Source organism: Chroicocephalus ridibundus, chromosome 1, assembly GCF_963924245.1.
Source record: "Chroicocephalus ridibundus chromosome 1, bChrRid1.1, whole genome shotgun sequence".
Classification (NCBI taxonomy): domain Eukaryota; kingdom Metazoa; phylum Chordata; class Aves; order Charadriiformes; family Laridae; genus Chroicocephalus; species Chroicocephalus ridibundus.
The window spans coordinates 26,063,051-26,084,897 of NC_086284.1; the positions used below are offsets into that span (position 1 = coordinate 26,063,051).

Here is a 21,847-nt window from a genome sequence, read left to right on the forward strand (position 1 = left end):
CCAGCACCGTCTCTTTTTATGCTTGTTTCCAAACATCTACAGTATCTTTCCAGTTAAGGACATAATGAGTGAATATTACTGACTATTTGGCTACTGGTGCACTGTGGATCATGAGGCTGAAGGAAGCCAACTGGCAGAAGACTTCTTATTAGTAGATCTTCTTTTTTGTTTTTCTAGTTGCTGAAGTAATTAAAAAAAAAGGATTGCAACTTTGGATCATCAAGCTCTATCTTGGGAAAATAAAAGGCCCAGTCCCACAGACCTCTGGAAAGCAGATTTTATATTGGCATAATTGGGAAGTCCTTTGTATTGACGATCAGTCCTGTAGTTTTAATGGTACTGAAAGAAGTGAAGGGGAAGAGGGCAGATGGGGTGGCTGCCCTGCTACAAGTTAGACCAAAGCCTGGCCATCTCCAACTATGCCTTCTTGCAGTATTAGTCCTTGTTCTGCCAGCTGCTGTATCATTATCTATTTATTCAGATTAAAAATTACATTTTGCAAGTGGTAGAGATGGTTGTAGTACTAATTTTTCTCCTTCTTATGGATTGAAATGGTCTGCTTTATTTTCTTCAGTTCTTTTTGAGTTTCTGCTTACTTTTCTCCCAGAAAAGACTTCCCATTCAGTAACATTTCCCTTATAACATGGAATTTGTGATTCTAATAGAATGGGTTTCTAGGGCTTAATTAAAGAAATATGCTGTGGAATCAGGTAGAATAAAAGAAGTTTTTACATATTTTTGCCTAAAACTTCTACTTGCTCTGCAAAGGCAAGTGTGAGCAATTAAGTCTATTCTTCTCTGTATGTCACTGGGAGAATGATGAATTTAACATATAGAAGGAAATGGGCACTATAATTTTCTCTCAGGAATAATATACTGACAAAGATGTCACAGATGTGAAATGGAGGGAATTTCTTGTCCTGCTTCTCTGACACTTTTTCATGAAGAAAGATGTCAGTGTAGCATTCACACGTCAGGTTCAGCAGGGCTGATCTTTAGAGTAAGGAGCCATTTTCACCTTCAATTTTTTCCCCACGGATGTTAGCAGAATCCTGTGACTGCTGGCCATTGCTAAGTGCTTTTAAAATAAATACTTATTTTAGTATATAGATATACAAGACAAGTGTTTTGAGTGATCTTCTGAGATTTGCATTTTGGCAAATGCTCTCATTAACTGTGTGGCACTAATTTACCTGCACTAAGTAGATTTCTATAGGGTTCCCATTCCTTTTGTGTCCTTTCTTTTTGTCATCTAACCATGGCCACACTATTAAATGCCCTGGCCAGGACAGATAGAGACAGCCTAAAACTCAATTGAGTTAAAAATAAATACTGTGGCATGAAGGAGGATTGCATCCTTCTCTTTGCTGAGGGCACGTGCCTGCCAGTTTTACCAGAGCTACCGTAACTCACTGGTTAATGTCTCTGCTACATCCTTGGTGGCTCCGGCATTATCGCTGCTCCTAACCCAAGAGCAGGGCTCTTAACTGCAAAGTAGCTTTACATTATGGGTGGTCCTTGTTCTGTTCCTGGAGTGCTGAGCAAATGATCACAGATACAGTTTCTGGGTACTATTTTGGGCAAAATGTACTATGTTGGAGATATGAATAGTGATTTCAGGCTCTCAGCCCTGCACTGTGTCTTGTTCAGTGGAGTTTCCAGCAGCATGTCATGAAATCATCCTTGGTTCCTCTTCCTGTGAAGCTATTGCTATTAGAATCATGGTATAATTTAGTGGGAAAGGCCTTCTAGAGGACACAAGTGCTGCTCACAGATGGACCAACTTCCCCATTAGGTCAGGTTGCTCAAGGCCTTTTTGAGACAAATTTTGAAAATCTCAAAGGATAGAGATCACATAACCCCTCAGGATAACTTGTACCAGTGCTTCACACTGTCATGATTTTTTCCCCCGCTATGTTCAGTTAAAATGTTCCTTATTTCAACTTGTTCTTCTTTTTGCTTCTTCTCCTTTAGCTGGACACGTATGAGATGAGTCTCCATCTTCTCTAATATTCCCCTTCTTATGTGGTTGAGGACAGCTATTAGGTCCCCCCCATGCTCCTCTGTTCCAGGCTGAACTAAGCCAGATCCCTCAGCCTCTCTTCATACATCATGTGCTCCAGATCTGTAACCATGTTGGTGGCCCTCCTCTGGATTCTCTCCAGTATCAGCATACTGAGGCCCCACACCTGGAAACAGTTCTCCAGGTGCCTCATGCATGCCAAGCAGAGAGAAGGATCGCTTCCTTGACCTGCTGGCTACTGTCTTGCTAATGCAGCCCGGTACATGGTTAGCCTTCACTGCTGACTCATGTTCAGCTTGCCCTCCACCAGCACTTGTCCTCCAACCCGCTCCACCAGCAAAGCTGGAAAGTCTTGAGCAGTCCCTTGGGAGACTACATCCTTCTCCCTTCAGTTTGCAAACACAGTCAAACCGGAGAAAGAAGGAAGGGAACTTGCATATTCTGCCTTTGCAGTACCCCATTCTTCGGAACTAATTTCTGTGTTTTGCCCAAAAGCCCGACTGGTCTTTGGCACGCGCTGCAAAACCTGAACCTCTTCCCAGCTTCAGAAGGAGGGAAGACAATTTTATGGTTGGGGTAAGTAGAGAGTGGGACTGCTGTAAGTTGAGGCATGCAGCTTGAAAGAAACATTCCTTTCTCCTTGGGGTGAGTGCTTGCCGCTTTTCATTTAGTTGATTTGTACCTGATACATACAAATATCCCTGATGCACAGCTGTGGGTGCTAATTAACAATGTAAAAAAATAAATAAGAGCATAAAGCTCTTAAATCCTATCCTTTCATTGCATATAAATTTGCTGTCGATAAATACAGTAGGGAAACAAATCCCCAAAGTTCACAATGAAAGTATTTCTTATTTTATTTATATGTTTGGAGTGCATGGAAAATAAAAAGGTGATAGAGTGCTAAAGCTGAATCAGGTTTCTGTTAATTTATGAAAATGGGAGTGCAATCTTTTGACACACAAGTTGCTGTAAATGTTTTTGAGCAATACAGACAAATTTTTTTAAGCAGAACAAATGTAATTGTTTACAGAGCAGTGGTCACTGTGAAGTACGTGTAGTACGCTTTCGGAATCAGTAGCAGCAGGCAAGTAATGCATTAGTTGTGCTTCACCTTTCTGAATAATAAGATCTTTAAGATTTTGCGTTCTGCCTTCTGTGCTCTTAAATGAGAACTTCCTTGCCAGTTTGCCCTTGGTGAGCCCTCAGCCACCACAGACACGTGGTGTACGGCGGGCAGCGTGGCATCTCAACCTGTAGCTTCTTGGTCAGTCAGACCATATATAATTATATAAGTTCCTTCTGCCTCCCTAACAGCTGGAATTGCACCTGGAAACCTACTTTATGTACTTTGCGGAGCCTGGTAGGAAAGTACAACTGTGAATAAAAACACACTGAGCTTTACGCCCTTCAGTCGGTCATTGTACTGGATGTAACCAGGGTCCTCTAGTCCAGAGCTCAGTCTGGATTTTACCACCGTTTTCATCTTGCCACTGTTTTTTAAAACAAATTGACAGTGTTTCCCTCCCCCGCATTTATGTCTCAAGTCACAAGGAAAAATATTTTGGAAAGGTAGATCAAATTATGGAAGGTGTTTTTTACTGTAGTTAAAGCAAATGAGCAGAATTTCTGATAACGCTTTACATTTCCTTTGATTTTTACTGATGGGTTGCCTCTGTGTTTCTGCAGTAATGTTTCTGAAAGTTTGACAGCATTACAGAACTGGTGGTGGTTCAAACTGAAGCGTGCAAACCTAGCAATCTAAAATTAGGGTCCTAAATTCATATTTAGGTATTCAGTTAAGAACTGACACATTTACCTGCCGTTGAATTCAGTAGAATTCAGAAAATGATGTGGAAAGACAGTTTACCCTTGGCTACACTTGAAGTTAAACTGAGTTAGCGCCAGTTGTAACTGCTTTATCAGCAGTGGGCAAATTTGCTGCAGTAGACAAAGCTTCTGAGTTTCTGGTTTTTGCTCAATAGGAAGCAAATTTATGAACTTTTTTATGTTTGAGTGTTATATCTAAATATATTTTTTTCTGTCTCCCAGATGTTTCTTGGAAGGCAGGGAAGATTTAGCAGTCTTAGCAAAAAAAAACCCAAAAAACAAACCAGTGATAATTTTGGAAACATTTCACAATCCCCTTTCTATGTCAAGATTTTGTGCTGTACAGAAATAAATTAAGCAGTGTTTTGGGGCCCAGCGCATCCACCATCCAGCTGTTGCTGATTTTATGATAAACTGCAATTCATGTTTTTGGATAGAGGGGGACAGAGTAAGTTGCTGTCTGGGCTCTGCAGGGTGAAGGTGCTTGGAAAGGATGGCCTGGATCCCTTTGCTGCTCCCTCCCTTCTGATGGAGGAGAACAACAGGAGCTAATGGTGCATCTCTCACCTTCACTACTATCTCCTATTTATATTAGTGGCACTGTGCCCAACAGCGAAGTGGTGTTGGTGGTGAAGTGGTGAAGCTGTACGTGCATGGTGGCCCTGCCAGGATCCAGGGGCAAATGGAAGAGCGCAGAGGGCTGCCCCTGTGCCTTGTGTTTGGGGTAACGTGTCCATACGTAACAGGTGGGCTGAGCTATGGCAGCATGGACTTGACTTGATGCATCATTTTTCTTCTGTTTCCACTTGTTTGGGAGAAATCAGTTTTTACATTGATTATAGTTGCCTCCAAGAAAACTTCTGTACTGCTTTCTTTCTTGCCATTTTGTTTGCTCTATGGTGCTTTGGGGTGATCAGTGATAAACTTCTCTCCTTTGGCCCTTTGATTCAAGCTTTTCTTGTACTGACTGTGTTTTGCTCGTGGCTGCAGAATTATAGATCTACGTGAACTGGAGCTCTGGGCTGAGCTCTTGCCTTGCTTGAGTTACCAGCTCTTACTACTTCAACAGCCAGGATGTCCTCATCTAATACTGTCTCTCTTCACAGTGGCTTCCCCTGAGGTTCTGCTGTTTGTTTTCCTTTGAAGTCCTGAATTGAATAGCATTGTGCCTTAGAAAGTATGAGCTGTTCCTATACCTTTAACCATGTGTACTTATCTGGAACCGAAATAAAAACAGACATTTGTTTAAGATAGTTGCTGTGGTTATCAAATCAGCTTCCTGGTTGCCATTGCTAAGATGATCAGAGACTTCTGCCTTATGAGGGGGATCTGATTAATAGGATTACTTGTATCAGAGTATGTTGTCTTATCCAACAGTGAACGTTTGAAAGCAAATGGAAATGTTAAAAAAGAAGCCTGGAAAAACAACTATTAAGGCTTATGCGTTGTGGAGACTTGATTGATGTTAATAATTAAAATAATTTGTCAGTTTTGATAATGAGAATATTTAATCCCAGATCCCGTACTCCTTTGAAATAGCAGTAAGCGGGATCCTTTCCACATAACAGGCTTTGGGAATTCAGCCCTCACAGGTAATAAATTATTAGGATAGCTCTTCAGATTTGTATTACAAAATACAGCTTTGACCAAAAAAAACCCACCCCCAAACCCACACATTTACAAGTTTCCTATGAAAAGGAAATAATTCATATACATTATCTGGGAAGGTTTTTGATCTGTTTGCATTGAAGATGTACTGATCCCCACAGTGTAACCGGAGGTACATTAAGGAGCAGTACAAAGATTTCTGCTCTTTGCATCGCCATTGCCGGCTGCCACGGCAGGAAAAGCTGTGCGTCTGTTCCGCAGGGACACCAAGCAGCCACGGGTTGCTTTAGCCAACAGCAATTAGATGTGGTCGTGGCTGTTTCCCATCCACAGTAGGGCCTGCGAGATAAAACGCTCCAGTGCTGAAAAGGGGTATTCAGCCAAAGGAAAAACAGTGCAATCCTTTTGCTCTCCCTGCTGCGTTCGTGTCCTCCGGTTGCCATACAGAGGCAATTAAGGATATACATAAACACGTCTAACCTGGAGCATCTTTTCCATTTTTTTTTGTTTTATTCAGAAAGGAAAGTTGCACTTGCAAGCCAGTTATACATTGTGATACTGCCAGGAGCTACAGTGATTTCTGGGGCTGGGGTTTCAGGCTGGCACCTGATTTTTCAGTCCTATTGCTTCAGGTCATGATGAGAGATGCTGCCACCTCCCCTCCTCTGGGAAAATCAGGGGACAACCTTGCTTTTGCACCTTAACCTTTGTCTGTGCTTTTGGTAGAGATGTATGTGGCTGTGATTTCCAGGGAACAGGGAGTTGTTCTGCTTCCCAGGGATGTCTCAGGGGTGTTGTATAAGGGAATTATATTACTGCAGGCTTGGCCCCAAAATCCTTGGGGAAAGAGAGTGAAGAGTGTAAATGCGCAGGACCTAGAGGATGAGGATGTACTCTGATTTGGGCGCTTTCTTGTTCGTTCTGGTGGTAGGCAGGACCTGGTCTGAATCCTTCTCAGCAGTCCTCCTCTGGCTACACCATCTCATTTGTCATGGACTCAGTTTTCTGGAGCTGAGGAGCTTGGTGAGCGGCCATGCGGGTATGTTGCTATACCTGGCACATTTGGTGTGTGCGATAGCCTTCATGTGACATGGCAACTGGAAGTAAAGGGGAAATACTGAGCCAATGAAAAAAGTGAAAAAGAAACATCTTTTCATAGGCCCAGTGAAAACAAGAACCAGAGTCCTCTACTGGGCTTGTTATCACCCCATTATCTGGGAAAAGAAAATACTAATTTGTGTAGAGGAAGTAACCTTTCTGTGTCACCTGACTTGCCATTCAAAAAACTTTTAAACACATAAACATGAAGTAAATCTGATCTTGAAATATTATTTGGAAAAGTAAAGGGGAAAAGTTTAATTTAGTAAATTTTGAAGCTAAATGTGGCAAATTTTAAAATCTGGTTTGTTCACATTCATTTTGATAGAATTAATTTGATAAACCAGCATAAGTTCATTAATAATTTGGATGAACTAAAAACTGTTTTACTGGTGAGTAAAAAATAAAATATAACTGAGAAACTTTGCTTTGGCTTATGAAACCTCTCATTCCTTACCATTAGCTTTTCTATATTCAGTTTTTATATCTATATTTATATAGATATAATAATAATGCAAAGATTAAACTTTATTGACTGTAAAGGCATTACAGCCACTAAACCACTGAAATTCTGGAAATGCTACAAAATCACACTCAACAAACCCTGTAATATTTTCAGATCGTTTCAGTTTTAGAAGTGAATAAGAACTGCCTTCCTGTCATTTTCCAGTATGTATAAAATTAACATTTGCTCCACCATTTCTCTTCTCTGCCTATGTCTTAATTGCTTGTCAGGCAGAAAGTTGTCTATCTGAAGTACTGTCCTCTTTATGTTACACAGCAACATTTCCATAGGATCTGCCAACTATGATATTATGCTGCTATTTCCCCAAGCAGCTGGGTCTGCTTTGTTATGAATAGAAGCTGTTGGGGAGTATATCCAAATCTTAGTTCTCAGTCTTCCAAATCACATTAACAAAATTATCACATGCCTGGGTGAGCACTTCTCCACCACTTTTAATTAATTTCGATTGTATGTTACCCACTCCAAGAGGTTTATTGGCTTTTTTTTTCATGTTGTAGTGTCAGCTTTCAACTTCCATCGCTGTTGGAAGTTCTTCATAAGGATTTGGGCTTCTCAAGAAGATATTCCTTCCTCCTTCCCTTCCAGCACTGTATTTATTTCATCCATGGGGCTCAGTTCTTGGCAGCGTACAGCCCTGGCATCAGCTGAGATGGTATCTCTTCTCCCAGAGAAGTCCTCAGCCAGGCTGTGGCTGGTTTGCCAGTCCTCCCCAGCGGCATTTCTTGGGACAGCTGTGCTTATCAGGAGGCTGCTGTTCTTGCCAGTTTTCTGTAGTAACTGTAAGAACCACATCTGTTTCAGCCGCATACAAATATATTCCTCATGTACTTTCATCCATCCTCCCCCATCGCTGCATTGGTCGGACAACGGGAGCATCTTCCCTATGGGCCAAGATTTCTTTCTTGGGGTCCGTTTCCACAGGAGTTTATCTGTGGGCTCTGTAACGCAGAGATGCTCATCCTGTTTGGATCTGTGCTGCTTGTGTCAAGGGCAGCAGAGCTGGAGCTTTTGGTCAGCTCTTGTCTTGGATGCTGCAGGGGTTTGTGAACTTGGAGCTCATGACCAGGGTAACTTCAGAGGGTAATGACTGAAGACTTCTCACTTCACACTTTCAACTAAGTTGGGATCAGGCAGTTGTGGCTGCCTTCTGGGAGGTTAAACACCCCATCACGCCTCTTGGCCTCCTCTCTGAGGCATGACAAAGTGGGCTGGTGTTTAGGTCCCCATGTGCAGCCAAAAGCATGATCCTTGCCCCTGGGCAGTGCGACCCACTACCCCACCAGGTCAAGAGCATTTACCTTCCAGGAGCGGGCAGACAATGGCTGGCCTGTGGCTGACCATTTGCAGGCTACTGGCTCTGCCCCTTCCATTTACAAACCCATTGCTTTATGTTTTTTTAATGGTAGTAGCAAGAGGCATAGGTTCAGTGGCAGGTGGTTAATAAAGTGTGGTGGGTTGACCATGGCCGGACACTAAGTGCTCACCAAAGCCACTCTTATCACTCCCCCTCCTCAGCTGGACAGGGGAGAGAAAATATAGGAAAGGCTTATGGGTTGAGATAAAGACAGAGAGAAATCATTCAGCAATTACTGTCATGGGCAAAACAGGCTAAACTTGTGGAAATCAGTTTAATTTTTATTACCAATCAAAATCAGAGTAGGACAACAAGAAATAAAAACTACATCTTAAAACACCTTCCCCTCAACCCTCCCTTCTTCCTGGGTTTAACTTTACTCCCAATTTCTCTAACTCCTCCCCCCAAACAGCGCAGGGGGAAAGGGAATGGGGGTTGTGGTCATCACATGTTATTTCTGCTGCTCCTCCCTCCTCAGGGGAGGACTCCTCACACTCTTCTACTGCTCCAGCATGGGACCCTCCCACGGAACAGTCCTCCACAAACTGCTCCAACAGGAGTCCTTCTAACGGGCTACAGTTCTTCATGAACTACTCCAGCAAGGGTCCCTTCCATGGGATGCAGTCCCTCAGGAACAGATTACTCCAGCCTGGGTCCCCCATGGGGTTACAAATCCTGCCAGCAAACCTGATCCAGGGTGGGCTTCTGTCTCCATGGGTCCACAGGTCCTGCCTGGAGCCTGCTCCAGCATGTACTGTCTGTGGGGTCACAGCCTCCTTTGGGCATCCACTTGCTCCAGTGTGGGGTCCTCCATAGGCTGCAGGTGGATATCTGCTCCACTGTGGACCTCCATGGGCTGCAGGGGACAACTTGCCTCACCATGGTCTTCATCACAGGCTCCAGGGTAATCTCTGCTCCAGCGCCTGGAGCACCTCATCCTTCTCCTGTTTCACTGACTTTGGTGTCTGCAGAGTTGTCTCTCACATATTCTCACTCCTCTCCTCGTCTGCAGTTGCACAGGTTTTTTTTTCTCCTTCTTAAATATGTTATCACATAGGCACTACCACCGTCATTGATAGGCTTGGTCTTGACCAGTGGCGGGTCCATCTTGGAGTCAGCTGGCATTGGCTCTATCAGATATGGGGGAAGCTTCCAGTAGCTTCTCACAGAAGCCACCCGTGCAGCCCCTCGCTATCAAAGCGTGCCATACAAACCCAATACATACGGTATTCAGGTGCTTCTCATACACTTTATGCCGAAAGAGCAATCTGCCTAAGCTGTGCACTGTGTTGGCAGTACAACCAGATGTTTCCAGCGTATCTTGCTGTAAATATTGTGGGTCTAGACTTTCAGTACTTTCAGGATGGGTAAGCAGCTGTGATAGCCTGCATTAGGAAATGTTTATACAGCAGCCAAACTTCTCAACACATTTCAGGTTTTATTTCTTTATCTCCACTTGTATTTTTCCATGTGTTTTGATTATTCCTTTGCGTATCTCATAATTATTACTGTTCTATTTTTGTAGTAAATTGAAAACAAACCAGACAGCCAATAGCATGCTAATGCTTTTCCATTTTTCTTTTATTCCATGCCTACTGAGGAAAACAATATTTCTACACTGCTTGTTTAACAAAAAAAAAAAGCTGCTGTTGCTATTTAGAAGCCAGCCACTGCTTTCTTTTACCAGCCAGCTACATTTTACAAACTTGAGCTCTGCTGATACAACCCATGCTGGGTGCTGTAGGGCATAAATCGTCCAGCTCAGCTTCACCTTCTCCCTGGTGTCTCCAGAAGGTGGGGTGGGACCTGATGGCTACATGCAGCTTAGGATGGAGCAGACCATAGGGGAGGAACTGCAATAGCAGATGGGAAGAAACTGTTGTAGGCTTTTTTCCTAGATCATCATTAAATGGACTTAGGTTTAGAATAGAGGCTCTTAAGAGAGAGACATCTCAGAAGGAAACCGATACTGCTGAAGTTAAACAAAATATGTAATTATGTTTCTGGCTCCTTGAACTTTTCTCCTCCCTGTGGGATTCGTAGTTAACTATAGTCTAGTGGGTCTCATTTTATTCTTCTGTTGAGCATGTTCACTTCACTTTCTAAAGCTTTTTTCACAAATATAGTTATTGCATCCTGCCAAGATGCTGTGACATGGAGAGTTGTGACTTCATTTTCCACTCTGCAATTAAGAGGGGACATTTTTACACTATACAGTATCAAGAAATGTTTTTCCATGTCAGTCTTTACATGTACCAAGTCCAGTCTTTAAGACTTGCAGTCACGTTTCTTGTCCAGCATCCCCAGCGAGATGCTGCTAAGTGATGAGGTGGTGTCATTTCTGGGACTGAATCTCCCCCTACCCCCTGCTCCTGCACTAAAGAGGGCATCTGAAAAGTTAGGAGGTTCACATCTCTGTAATCTCAGAGCCTCTACACAGCAGGAAGTGACTTCAGGTGTGTGTATGTCAGCTAAGATCAGTCTAGAAAGATGAGCAATAAAAAACAGAGGAAGAGCCAGCAGAACACAGGCACAGCTGAGTCTTTTCATCTCACTGACTCCAAAGAGCATAGTGAAGTTGAGGCTAGACAGTGCCACATAAATTATCCTGCAGAAAATCCAAGCCAAAGCTTCATAAATAGAAGGTATAGAAGAAGAAATCTTCCAGGGTTCCAAATGTAACACAAAACCATACATCTTACTCTCGCATATCCCTATCACAGTATATAAGTCTATTACATTGATTGAACCAAACCCAAAAGCTTGTATTCCTTAACAGGGAAAACTGGATTAATAAGGTGTTAATTGATATAGATGCTTCATTATATTTTTATATTAATTTAGCAGGAGTCCTGGGCTGTCAGTATGTTCTATAGCAGGATGCCATCTTGCATTATTTTCAAACATAGAATAATTATTCTGTGTATTCATTGCAACGGCAACCGTAAAAAAGCAGGCAATATTTTGGAGAAGAAGAAAATCTTTTTAGGTAATTGTATAGATGCTAATTGTAAGGATGTCACCAGAAGAGAAGGACTTGGAATATTGGGTGCATAGGGTCCGTCCTGGAAGGTGTTAGCACAGGATGAACCACTTTTCCGAGGTGCCTGTCCCTCCCTACTGACTCTGGAGGAAGCCCAGGAGTGGTGCTAACAGTGCCTAAGATTAATCTCTGCCTAGACAGTATTTTATTGTCCCTTCTCTTAAAAGAAGTGTAATTGCACATATATTTGGAGTCTGTGTCTCTGGCCAGCAATAACTGCTTTAAGAGGTTAATCTCAACTGGCAGCGTTCCGAGGTCATGCAGTGTATTTGAGGGGGGACAGATCTTTCCTGACCCTCATGTTGATCAATTTGTAGCAGCAACATTAAACCAAATTATTTGGTCTGGTCTCTGAAGCATACCAGCATGGCCTGTCTCACATGCTGTGTGTGAAGATGCTTTGAATGAATAGAGATGTTTTTTTTCAAAACTACCTTCATTTGCCATGCTACTAGTCATATTGGGGGCAGTAAACAAGAGGAACCAATCACTTTTTACCATCATGTTCATAACCTTAAATGCCTTAATTAACTTGTTCTAAGCCCATGTGAAAGATTTAGAGAAGAAAATAAGCGGCAAATTAATGTATTGCTCTATTTGTACATTTGAAATGCATGCAGCCTGATATGGTACTTAGGGTTTAATGTACATCACCATGATTGTTTATGAATTTATTTATATATACTGCCATAGCACCCAAAGGCTCAGTGTCTCTGGGAGCACAAGGCAGGGAAGGAGCAACTGGTGGGACGGAGGAGCTGTGAATGAAGGAGTGAAGTTAGGCCTGTGAAAACAAGGAGGTGGGTGAGGGAAGGTATTTTAGGTTTTTTGTCTTTGTTCTTCACCATCCAACTCTGTTTTAATTTAAATTAAATTAATTCTGGTTTGCCTGGGATGGTACTTGGTAAGTGATCTTCCTGTCTTTATCTCGACCCATGAGCTTTTTAATCTTGTTTTCTCCTCCTCTGCTGTTGAGAAGGGAGAGTGAGAAAGCGGCTGGGTGGGCATCTGGCAGCCAGCCATGGTCAACCCACCACAATGGGTGTTGGCAGTTTTGGTGATACAGTACAAGGTAGTACAAGAAAGATGAGGATGAGTTCCCTCCATCTTTTTCTCAGTTCCCCAAAGCTTTCTTCACTGCACTTTCTATTAAATTTGCCTTTCTTCATAAGAGAGGTGTTCCAGCCTCTGATCGTTTTCGTGGCCCTCACTTTTGGTACCACAGAGTGTTGCCATTTGCCAACTGAGGGTGAAATGTGAGCTGACCGGCCTCGGCTCCCTCTGGTGCCCATCAATGCCCCTTCCTAACTAACCAAGCAGATAACAATGGACATGCTTTGCCCAGTGAAGGGCATTTAGAGTTTAGCTTTCAGGTTGAATGTGTGAATTCTGGCATTGTTATTTTTGGGTGAAAATAAAGAACCAGAAGAAATGAACCAAAGAACTCCATAATGCATGTATTTAATTTAATAAGTATTCAATTCTTTTTTCTGGGAATAAGGAAAGAATACAGAAGTAGTTTAAAAGTCTTGCTTTATGATGGTGTGAGAATAAGATCTATAATAACACAATTCTGTGGTGCTCAAGTGAAATTCTTAATACTGTGTTCTGTTTCATTAATTAATTTAATTAGTTATTGTTTGCTGAAGAGCTGGAACTACGCCAGGAGCCTGAATCCGAACTCAACCAACACGTGTGTGTGCTGTATAAAGAAACTGGATCTGAGCTCAGAGCCAGATGTTGTGAGCAGAGCTGAACTGAATGCGGAGGCTGGGAGGACCTGCTCATAGCGGGTGTTAGAAACACAAGCCCACACTTGCACCCAGGTGCTGTAGTCCGAGGACTGGACTTAATCAGCACTTCTAATTAGTTCCCTTGTGAGCCCCTGATTAGAAACCCAGCACAGCTAGGAGCATTGCAGGTGCTTTGAATTCTACCTTCTGAGAACTGTGGAACATGTTCCAATTTCCAGTGTCCATATTTCTTTATTATGAAGGGTATGAACATATCAGCGTACAAGAAATACCCGAGAGAGTGAATTTTGGCATGGTACAGACAGAAATTGCCCCTTCACCTTGTTGGAGGTGACAGAGAACAAAATCCGGGTTCCCAAAGCCACAGGTGGAAGAGAGGCAAAAAGGGCCACCCTGTACTAGGACTGGTGTATAATCATCCATATTTGAACATACACATATGCAGCTGTTTCAGAAAAACACAGTTTTTCTTTGCAGGCCTCCAGCCATAATTTTTGCTTTCTTGGTGTCTGTAGATCTGGCTAAGAAACGTCAAAGGGTGTCAGCACAAGTATGGCAGTGATTTGTACGAGGCAAGGAGAGAAACCCATAAACGTCCCCTAATAGAGCTGGAATTTTGTTAGTTATGGCTTGTCTATACAGTGGTGCTTTAAATGCGTGTAATAAACACATTGTTAAATAAATGGTGTAATAAAGATATTGTTCTAGCAATATGAAAGTGCTTAGACCCTCAATGTGGGGTCCCATGCTCACCTAGCTATTTACGCCTATTTCCAGTTGTAAATGTGTGTGGCTTAAAAACGATAGCAACCACTCTTCTAACAAGGACAGTTTTAACCGTGTAACTTCTCAAGTCAGAGATCTGTGCTACATAAAGAATCTTGGCTGTGAGCAAAGCTGTGATGGAAACAGCATCTAAAGTGCTTGAAAGTGCTCTGACCTGGGGATGTACCTGGGAATCCTGGTGATTTTAACTTTGGTTTAGCTAGCATGATTCCTGACATCAGTGTAACGTTGTTTGTGTTGTTTTGTTTTTTTTCCGTAGGTTGCCTGGATTAATTGGCTCTCATTGAGAGGGAACTTGACAGATCTATTTTGTTTTCGTTGAACCTCTCTACTGCACATCATAAAGATTTCTTAGATCCAGAGGCTGCACGAAAGACAACTGAGCAGCACAAAAATGTGACTCTGACAAGAGACTCCAAGCTTTCTGACGAGGAATTTTCTACTAATCAGCTTATCATTTAAATGTATAACCGAAGCATGCATAATAGTTAACCTGATAGGGAAAAAACAAACTGTCTCATTAATTAGGACTGCCAAAAAAGCAGTCACCTGAAGCTTCAAAATGAGTGCTCCGTTAATCCCAAACAAGTCATGTTATGCACAGCTTCAGGACAACCACAGCGAAATAAAAAATAATAATGAAAGCATAGTGAGTGTGGGGGATCCCAATGCCAACCAAATTGTGACAAAACTTAGAACCACTGAAAGGGATGTTAAGAAACGTGATTTGATAGATGGGAATATACACACTGGAGGATCAGAGAAAGTTACTCATCTGAATACAGAGCAGAATAAACTTCTGACCTTCAAAGACTCTCGGACCTGTCACACCGGTGTACAGGAAAGTAAGCTGCCCTCCACCACAAGCAGGGAAATGGGGAAAGACTGTAGGACTAGTGAAGCTAAGGATATATCAAGGCATATCAGGATTAGCCGAGGACAAAGTCTGTCCAATCTAAAAAGCAGCACAAATGATGCCAATCTGGAGGTTATTTCCAAAGGTGATGTTGACTTCACCCAGAACTTTTCTAAGGGTAAAATGCCCAGGACTGTGGAGATGGAGAGAATAAAAAGGCTTTCTTTGGGAAGACCGAGTAAATTCTCTCCTCAATCTGAAACATTTGCAAAAGACTGCGTTGGCCGCGTGTCGTGTAAACGTCTGCTTTCTGCATCATTGGACTCCATCGACAGGTCGCACCATTTGATAGGAAATGCAGAGAAATCACAAAAAACATCCACAGATCATTTTCTTGGGATGGTGTTTCATCCACTTGACAATACCTCAGAGGAAAATATTGTATTTTATTCCAAACCATCTACCTCAGGGAACAAGAAAATAAGTAAACCAGAAAATGTACCAAATGTTAATGTTGAAAGCACACTGCATACTTCTCATTCTCAACATTCAACTCCTAAGCCCAATGAGATTGGTAGTAAATCAGAAGCACAATTAGGTCAGGGTGATAAAAGTAAAAAACCTGAGCTTAAGACTGCACCATCTCTACAATCTAAAAATACGTGTCAACAAAAGATTGAGAGAATTATGCTGATAGAGTTCCAGGGATGTAAAAAAGATGAAAATACAGCAGTGCAGGAACAAGAAGGCTCTGGGTCTGATGCATCAAAATTTCAAGCATCCCATTTTCAAGATGTCTGTAATAAAGTAGAGGATCCCTTGTCAAGCCAGGTGGTAACCTATCCTGATGACAAATTGCTAAGTGATAACACCACCACGCATGGGGAAGGGAGAGGAAGCAATGACAGTGACAACAGGGCAACTAGCCAAGTTGGTGAAGAATATTTTACGGACGAAGAAGTGGAAACAATATTCCCGCTCACCTGCGACAGTAAATCCAGTGGCAAAGTGACACCTAGAAAAAATGAAAATTTACATGAAGTTGACACAGGTTGCGCTGAAACAGTTGGTGAACAGATATCTCTTATACATAACATTAATCTACCTGACAGCAAACCCTTGAAATTTAATGAGAATAAACTGACGCTAGTCAAAGGAAACACGGAGGATGCTGCCGTGCCTGCTTCTCATCTCTCAGATCAGCATGGGGTGTGCAGTACAGAGACAGTGTCAAACCAACAACCTGACAACCATGACAGTGATTTGGAAACCTTGAGCTTTTCAGTTCCAAGTAAAAAGACAGATAATGCACAGAAACATCCTCCGATTGAAGTACCAGAGAGCTGTAAGGTTTCGGCAAAGGCTGATGCCTTTTTATGTGTCCCAACTCCCGTGCGCCCAGTGGCAACGCTGGATGTTAATAGTCAGCCCACGCTATCAAACAGTAATTTGAAGGACCTTTATGCACTTCATGTTGACAAACTGTCACCCTCCTCAGTCCTACCTCCCATTGACAGTACGCAGTTGTTAAACGTATCCCCTAAAGTGCCTATCAAGACTGCTTGCAGCAGTGCCATCCCAAAACCTATCCTGGTCCACTCCAAGGGCTCCCTTGCAGATAAGGCGGAGGTGGACAGTGACTGCAGTGAAAAGCTGGAAGAAAGCATCGAGATAAAACCTGCCATACCCAGGCCCAAACCTGTGAGACCTAAAATCATCACATACATTAGGAGAAACCCTCGTTCCATAGAGCAGCTCGAGCCTTCGTTTGCGCCGGCAGGGCTGCCGTTTGGTACCCCTGCGTGTGGCATGCCCATCTCTACGGATCAGAAAGTGTCTAACGGAGGGGAGGTGAAGCCCCCCAGCATCCTGTACGACAAATTTAAACCTGACCTCCAGAAGCCAAGACTCTTCAGTTCTGGTCTGGTGGTGTCAGGAATTAGGCCCCCAGGCCATCACTTCGGTCCCATGAGCGAGAAGTTTCTGCAGGAGGTAAGGAGGCAGCTTTGACAGCCTCTTTTGTGTGCCAGGTGGTGATCTTTTGCTTACTTATTGCTGCCAGAAGTTAGTTCTCAAACCTCAGGTAACAAATCAATCTGAAATCCAGGCAATGTATGATCATTAGAAATAAACTTACTTAACCGTTTCTGGCACTGACCCTGTTGCGATGTCTAATCTGTGACTGGAAGTTCTCGCCGTGTTCCTCCCGTTTTTCCCAGCAAGCCAGTCACCTGCTAGTAGTATAAATAGGGATGTTTAGAAAGCAAAAGACATGCTGTTTGAATTTATACATAAATGAAATTTCTTTTTTTTCCCCCAAAGAATAGCTTTGGGAAATGAATGTAAATTTACCCACAGAGACTTTTCCTCCTTAATGGGAAAGTTGGCAGGTTTTTGCAGACAGAGCACTAGAGGTCTAAATTAATTCCCTTCTGTTTAGCTGTACCGAAACCCAGGGACTGTCAGAGCTCCTGTTAGTTATGTATATTATGTAGGAAAAGGTTTACTTTTGACTTCTGTTAAAGCCATGTGTTATATTGACCTACATCTTAAGTAAGAAATCTCCTTTCCCTGGAAAGTCTTCCCGTGTAGCCAAAAGGTGATGGAAGACTCTCTGGCCAATTCTGGATCCTGATATCTTATTGTGTTTCCACCTTGATAAGTTGGGCAAGAATCTTGGTTCCCTGAAATCCCTGCTGGGAGGTGAGCACAGTGGAGGAAGGCTGACCTTGCTTGGAAGGTGGAGAAAGGACAGGGAAAAGAGATATGTTCAGGTCTGCGATGTGCCCCTGCATACGCTGCTTGGGACATGTGGTAGCTCAACAACCAAACTTTTTATATAAATGCTGAAGATCACACAAGTGTACTTCATTTGCACCAGTCTTTAAAAAAAAATATTTTTTTTTTTTGCTGTGTGCCTCGTTGGTTATTGAGGCTATTTTAATGCCTGCCTCATTCTACATACAGTATTTATCCAAGGGCCATCACTGGAAAAAACAAATTTACAGTGTTGACAATCAGAAGCCAGCAAATACCCAAATTAAGGTATTGTGCGTGAGTGTAGATTGGCCCTTACGTCATGTTTACAGGCAACCTATTGAAGTGATCACGGACTATCTGTTGTGTATTACATGCTCTATTCATAGAGCACCATCTCATCCGAAACACAGAAAGGACGGTGCTCACTGCCCTTTCCCCTCTAACTTCATTTTCCAGCTCTGTTGCTTATATTTTGCGTCCAGAGGAGGAATTATTAAAGTCATTGTGAGCTTGTCTGTGCCAGCCATTATTAGTATATCTTCACAATCACATTTTAAGGTGAGGGAAAATTACCAGGTTATTACCGTTGAATGTATCGCTATGGAAATTAAAGCCAAAATAACCCAGACTGCGCAACTATTTGGCTGTTTATAGGGTGACATGACCCTCTGAAGACTGTAGGTGAGGTTCAGATAACCAGGTAGGATCAGCAGACACATCTGGGAGCAAAGGACCGATTTCTGTGCACCTTTGAGGCCTGTTCTTAACATGAGAAGGCATCAGGTTGTGACAAGTCTGCAGCATGATTCACTCTAGACAAGGGTTAGAAGGACACATGGGCTGGAGAAGATCCAAAGCATCTTCCCCCACTCCTCCAAGAAATATGACCTTGGGTGGGTATTTCAACAAGGGAAGGTTTGAACCCAACCATGCTGCTTCTTCAGAGAAGCTGGATTGCCTGGAGGAGAGGCTGGAAAGGAAAAGTCGGTCAAACTGCAGTTTGTGTTATGAGTTTGCATTAGCCCAGGAGTCAGGAGCTGATAGCAGGGGATGATATTTGCTGTCTTGGGCTTCCACCCTAAAAGCAAGTACCTTAGTCCCCTGCTAGCTGGGGGGATGCAAAGGGTATTAGCTCCAGTATGGATCAAGAAAAAGGAAAATGATTGATCCATGGAAGTGTGCAGATGCTTAGAAGAGCAGCTGTGCACAGTACGGCTTCATAGCAGATGACTGATGAGTAATCTGAAATAGAGCAGTTAGGATGTGTTGAGATAGATCAAAATCACCCTGGTGAAGGGACAGTGTTGAAGACTCAGAGATTTTGGAGACGCTAGGGCAGGATGGGTACTCTCCATTATATTTGTGAGGGTCGAAATCCCAGTCTGCTGTATTTCATACATCCAGTTTGGGCTTTGGAGGGCTTTGATTAGCATTTTATAGCTCTTTACATAGCTATGATAGGAGGTCTTAATAGCTGCTATCAATCAGACCTGTAATCTCTACGCACCCTTCAGATAGCTAAATGGTAGGAACAATTAAATATCCCTCTAGATGCCACGAGGTGGAAAAATTGGAAGGTCCTGTGTCAGACAGGAGACCCCGAAGCAAGGCCTGGAGAGCTGTCTGAGGAAGACTCGAAGGCTACCTCCATGCAGCAGCAAGCCTGCAGGGGAGGTGTGCTAAGGGCAGCTCAGACAAAATCCCAGCTCAGGCGTGAAGGCAGTCCAGCTGTGCTTAGAGACTGTGTGCCAAATGGAATTGAGTTAAGGTTAAATGGGCAGCCTTGCCTGTGGCGTTGGCAGCTCCTCCAGTGCTTTTCTTTGGAACCTTGTCATGGTGTGGAGGTAGATCTTTCATGCTTGTCTTCATCAAAAAAAAAAAAGAAAGAAAAAAAGGTAGAAAACCCCTCACAGTGAAATGCTTTAAAAAAACAATAATTGTCCAGTGCAGATGGTCCAGAAGATAATGGTCCAGTGCATGCTGTCCACATGCTTCATCACAACGTGGGCTCCCCATCTCAAAGTGGACCTCAGTCTCTTTTAGTCAGCACCAGTGGGAATTTGTGGCCACTTTGTGTTCCCAGTTACCCCTTATGGGAAGTAACAGAGCAAACTGTAGGACCTGAAGGCTGTTGCTGTGCTAGTGAACTGAACAGCGGGAGGGCACGGCCTCCAAGGCTCACACAACGTTGTCCATACTGCTGGACTGGAAGCACACTCCCCAGCTCAGTGTCCACCTCTGCCAGCATGTGCTCACCCAGAGGCTGTTCCCAAGGACCAGCAGGGTGAGAGTTTACCCATATGGATATGGTCTGTGCCTTGACAGAGTGGTCCTTGTCTCACTTTATTCACTATTTTATGGCTACTGCCAAGAGTCCTGGTTCTGGTGGAGGTCTGTAAGGAGGTCTGCTGATCACCAGCTCTCCTGCCTGCCTCCTCAAGGCTGCGTCTGACCTGTTCAGCCACCTCCTTGGGTCTTTTCCCCAGCACAGATGTCTTTCTGCTCCAGAGAGCATGGGCTAAAGCCTGTTGAAATGAAAGGCCTGTAGGGGAAAAAGGGGTAGGGGGAGTTGTTTTATACATAGTCAAAGCAGGAATTTTCCCCCCCTAATCTCATTATCTGAACTGCCTGAACTGCCTGAACCACCTGAACCGCCTGAACCGAAGTCACCAACTCTTTTCCCAGATAGTTGCCTGAAGCAGGCACTTGACAAGAACATTCTTGCTTAAGGCATTAATGTTTGATGATATTATAAACAAAGTAACATGAAGGAAAGTATTGGGCATCCTGCTGGTCATGCTGCCAACTCTGCTCAGGATTACCCGGCCTGTGGAAATTCCTGTATGCTCCAAGTATTTTCTGCAGATTTTCCATCTCTTTCTAACCAGCTAATTAAATGGGGTGAGTGGGGAATGAGCAGACAGCCACACACAATAAAACTCTGAGCTGAGCTTCCTTTTAGTTGGCAGGCTGCGGCAGATCTTTTCTTTAAAAGTCCCTGGTACAAAAATCTAGTACAGAATGCTAACAGGTCTCATATTAATCCAGATTTTTCTGAAGATCTTTAAAATGGCCCTATGATCAATAATTGTATGTGATTCTATTGAGATGAGTTGAATTATACACTTCATGAATTCACCCTTAAATAGAAAAGAAAAAGGAGTATGTTTTCATAGCAAGTTTATGTCCCCCAAAATTGGTGTCTTCAAGAGATAGTTGCGTAAGTCCTTCTCACTTCTCTCAGCTTGAGAAGATGTTTTGTGGTTGTGATTGATTGGTTTTGTGAGCATGTTTGTTGGTCTTCTGCGTTATTTGTAGCATACTGCCAATAAAATAAAAAATGAGGTGACTGAAAGTTTGGCTAAACTGACCCAGTTTATCAAAAATGCGTGGTTTCTATATTTAAAGATTTTTCTCTACTACTTATACTGAAGTACTTGGCATTGGTATATTCACTGCCAGTTAAACATGAAACGATAGGAAGTGTTTAGTGAAATCTGATTGAAATAAGTTCATCAGGGAGAAAAAAGATAACTGAATCTTATCCAGGAAAACAATCCAGAAGTTGAAAATATCCAGAAGTTGAAAATAAGAAGCTAAACATCTGCAGTCCAAGCCTAGAGAATCATCTATACAGTAAAAACCTGCATCCTGATTTGTAGAAATAGGTCACAGGAGTATAGTAAAAAAGGAAACAGGAATATCTAATGGCAGGAAATAGGATTGAAAACAAAGGAAAAAATACTGAGCAAAAATATAATTCTCAGTGTTTGTTATATCTGCCCTCCTAGTTCCTGTGCAGAGGCCTCAAAGATCCTATATTTAATAGTTTAGGGCCAATCTTGTCTCTTTTAGCATATTAAAGATTTGATAAATTAGGATTAAAGCTCTTGAAGCAGCTGGGATCAAAGCTTTTATGGCCAATGTTGAGGTGCATATTCTAAATGCTAATAATTGCTAAATAGAAATTGATTTGGCATATTATATGCATCATAACTTACAGCAGAGTTAATTAATTAGCAGTTACATCTCTTCCTGGGTAGCCTATGGCACTTTTTTGATTAATTTTTAAACAAATTTAGTTTGGATTTCCTATTTCCTAAGCCATTTTTTTTCTCTAACCTAAATGGGATGCACTGAAAAAATATGCATGGGTCCTTTCTACATTATGATGATTCTACATTTTATAAGAAAATGGTAAAGAAGTTG

At 42.6% G+C, this 21,847-nt stretch overlaps 1 protein-coding gene across 9 annotated transcripts in view; it reads left to right on the forward strand.

The window, feature by feature from the left end:
- Positions 1 to 21,847, forward strand: part of MTUS2 (microtubule associated scaffold protein 2) — a 322,372-nt gene that overhangs the window by 103,581 nt on the left and 196,944 nt on the right. For 8 of the 9 annotated variants that reach the window (XM_063332005.1, XM_063332046.1, XM_063332065.1 and 5 more), the window contains one exon: positions 14,282 to 16,870. In XM_063332005.1, coding sequence (XP_063188075.1) covers positions 14,585 to 16,870 — 2,286 coding nt within the window. In that variant the 5' untranslated portion in view covers positions 14,282 to 14,584. Of the gene's footprint in view, positions 1 to 6,482; positions 6,501 to 14,281; positions 16,871 to 21,847 lie in introns of those variants that run through there. The other variant, XM_063332056.1, reaches the window with a different exon arrangement.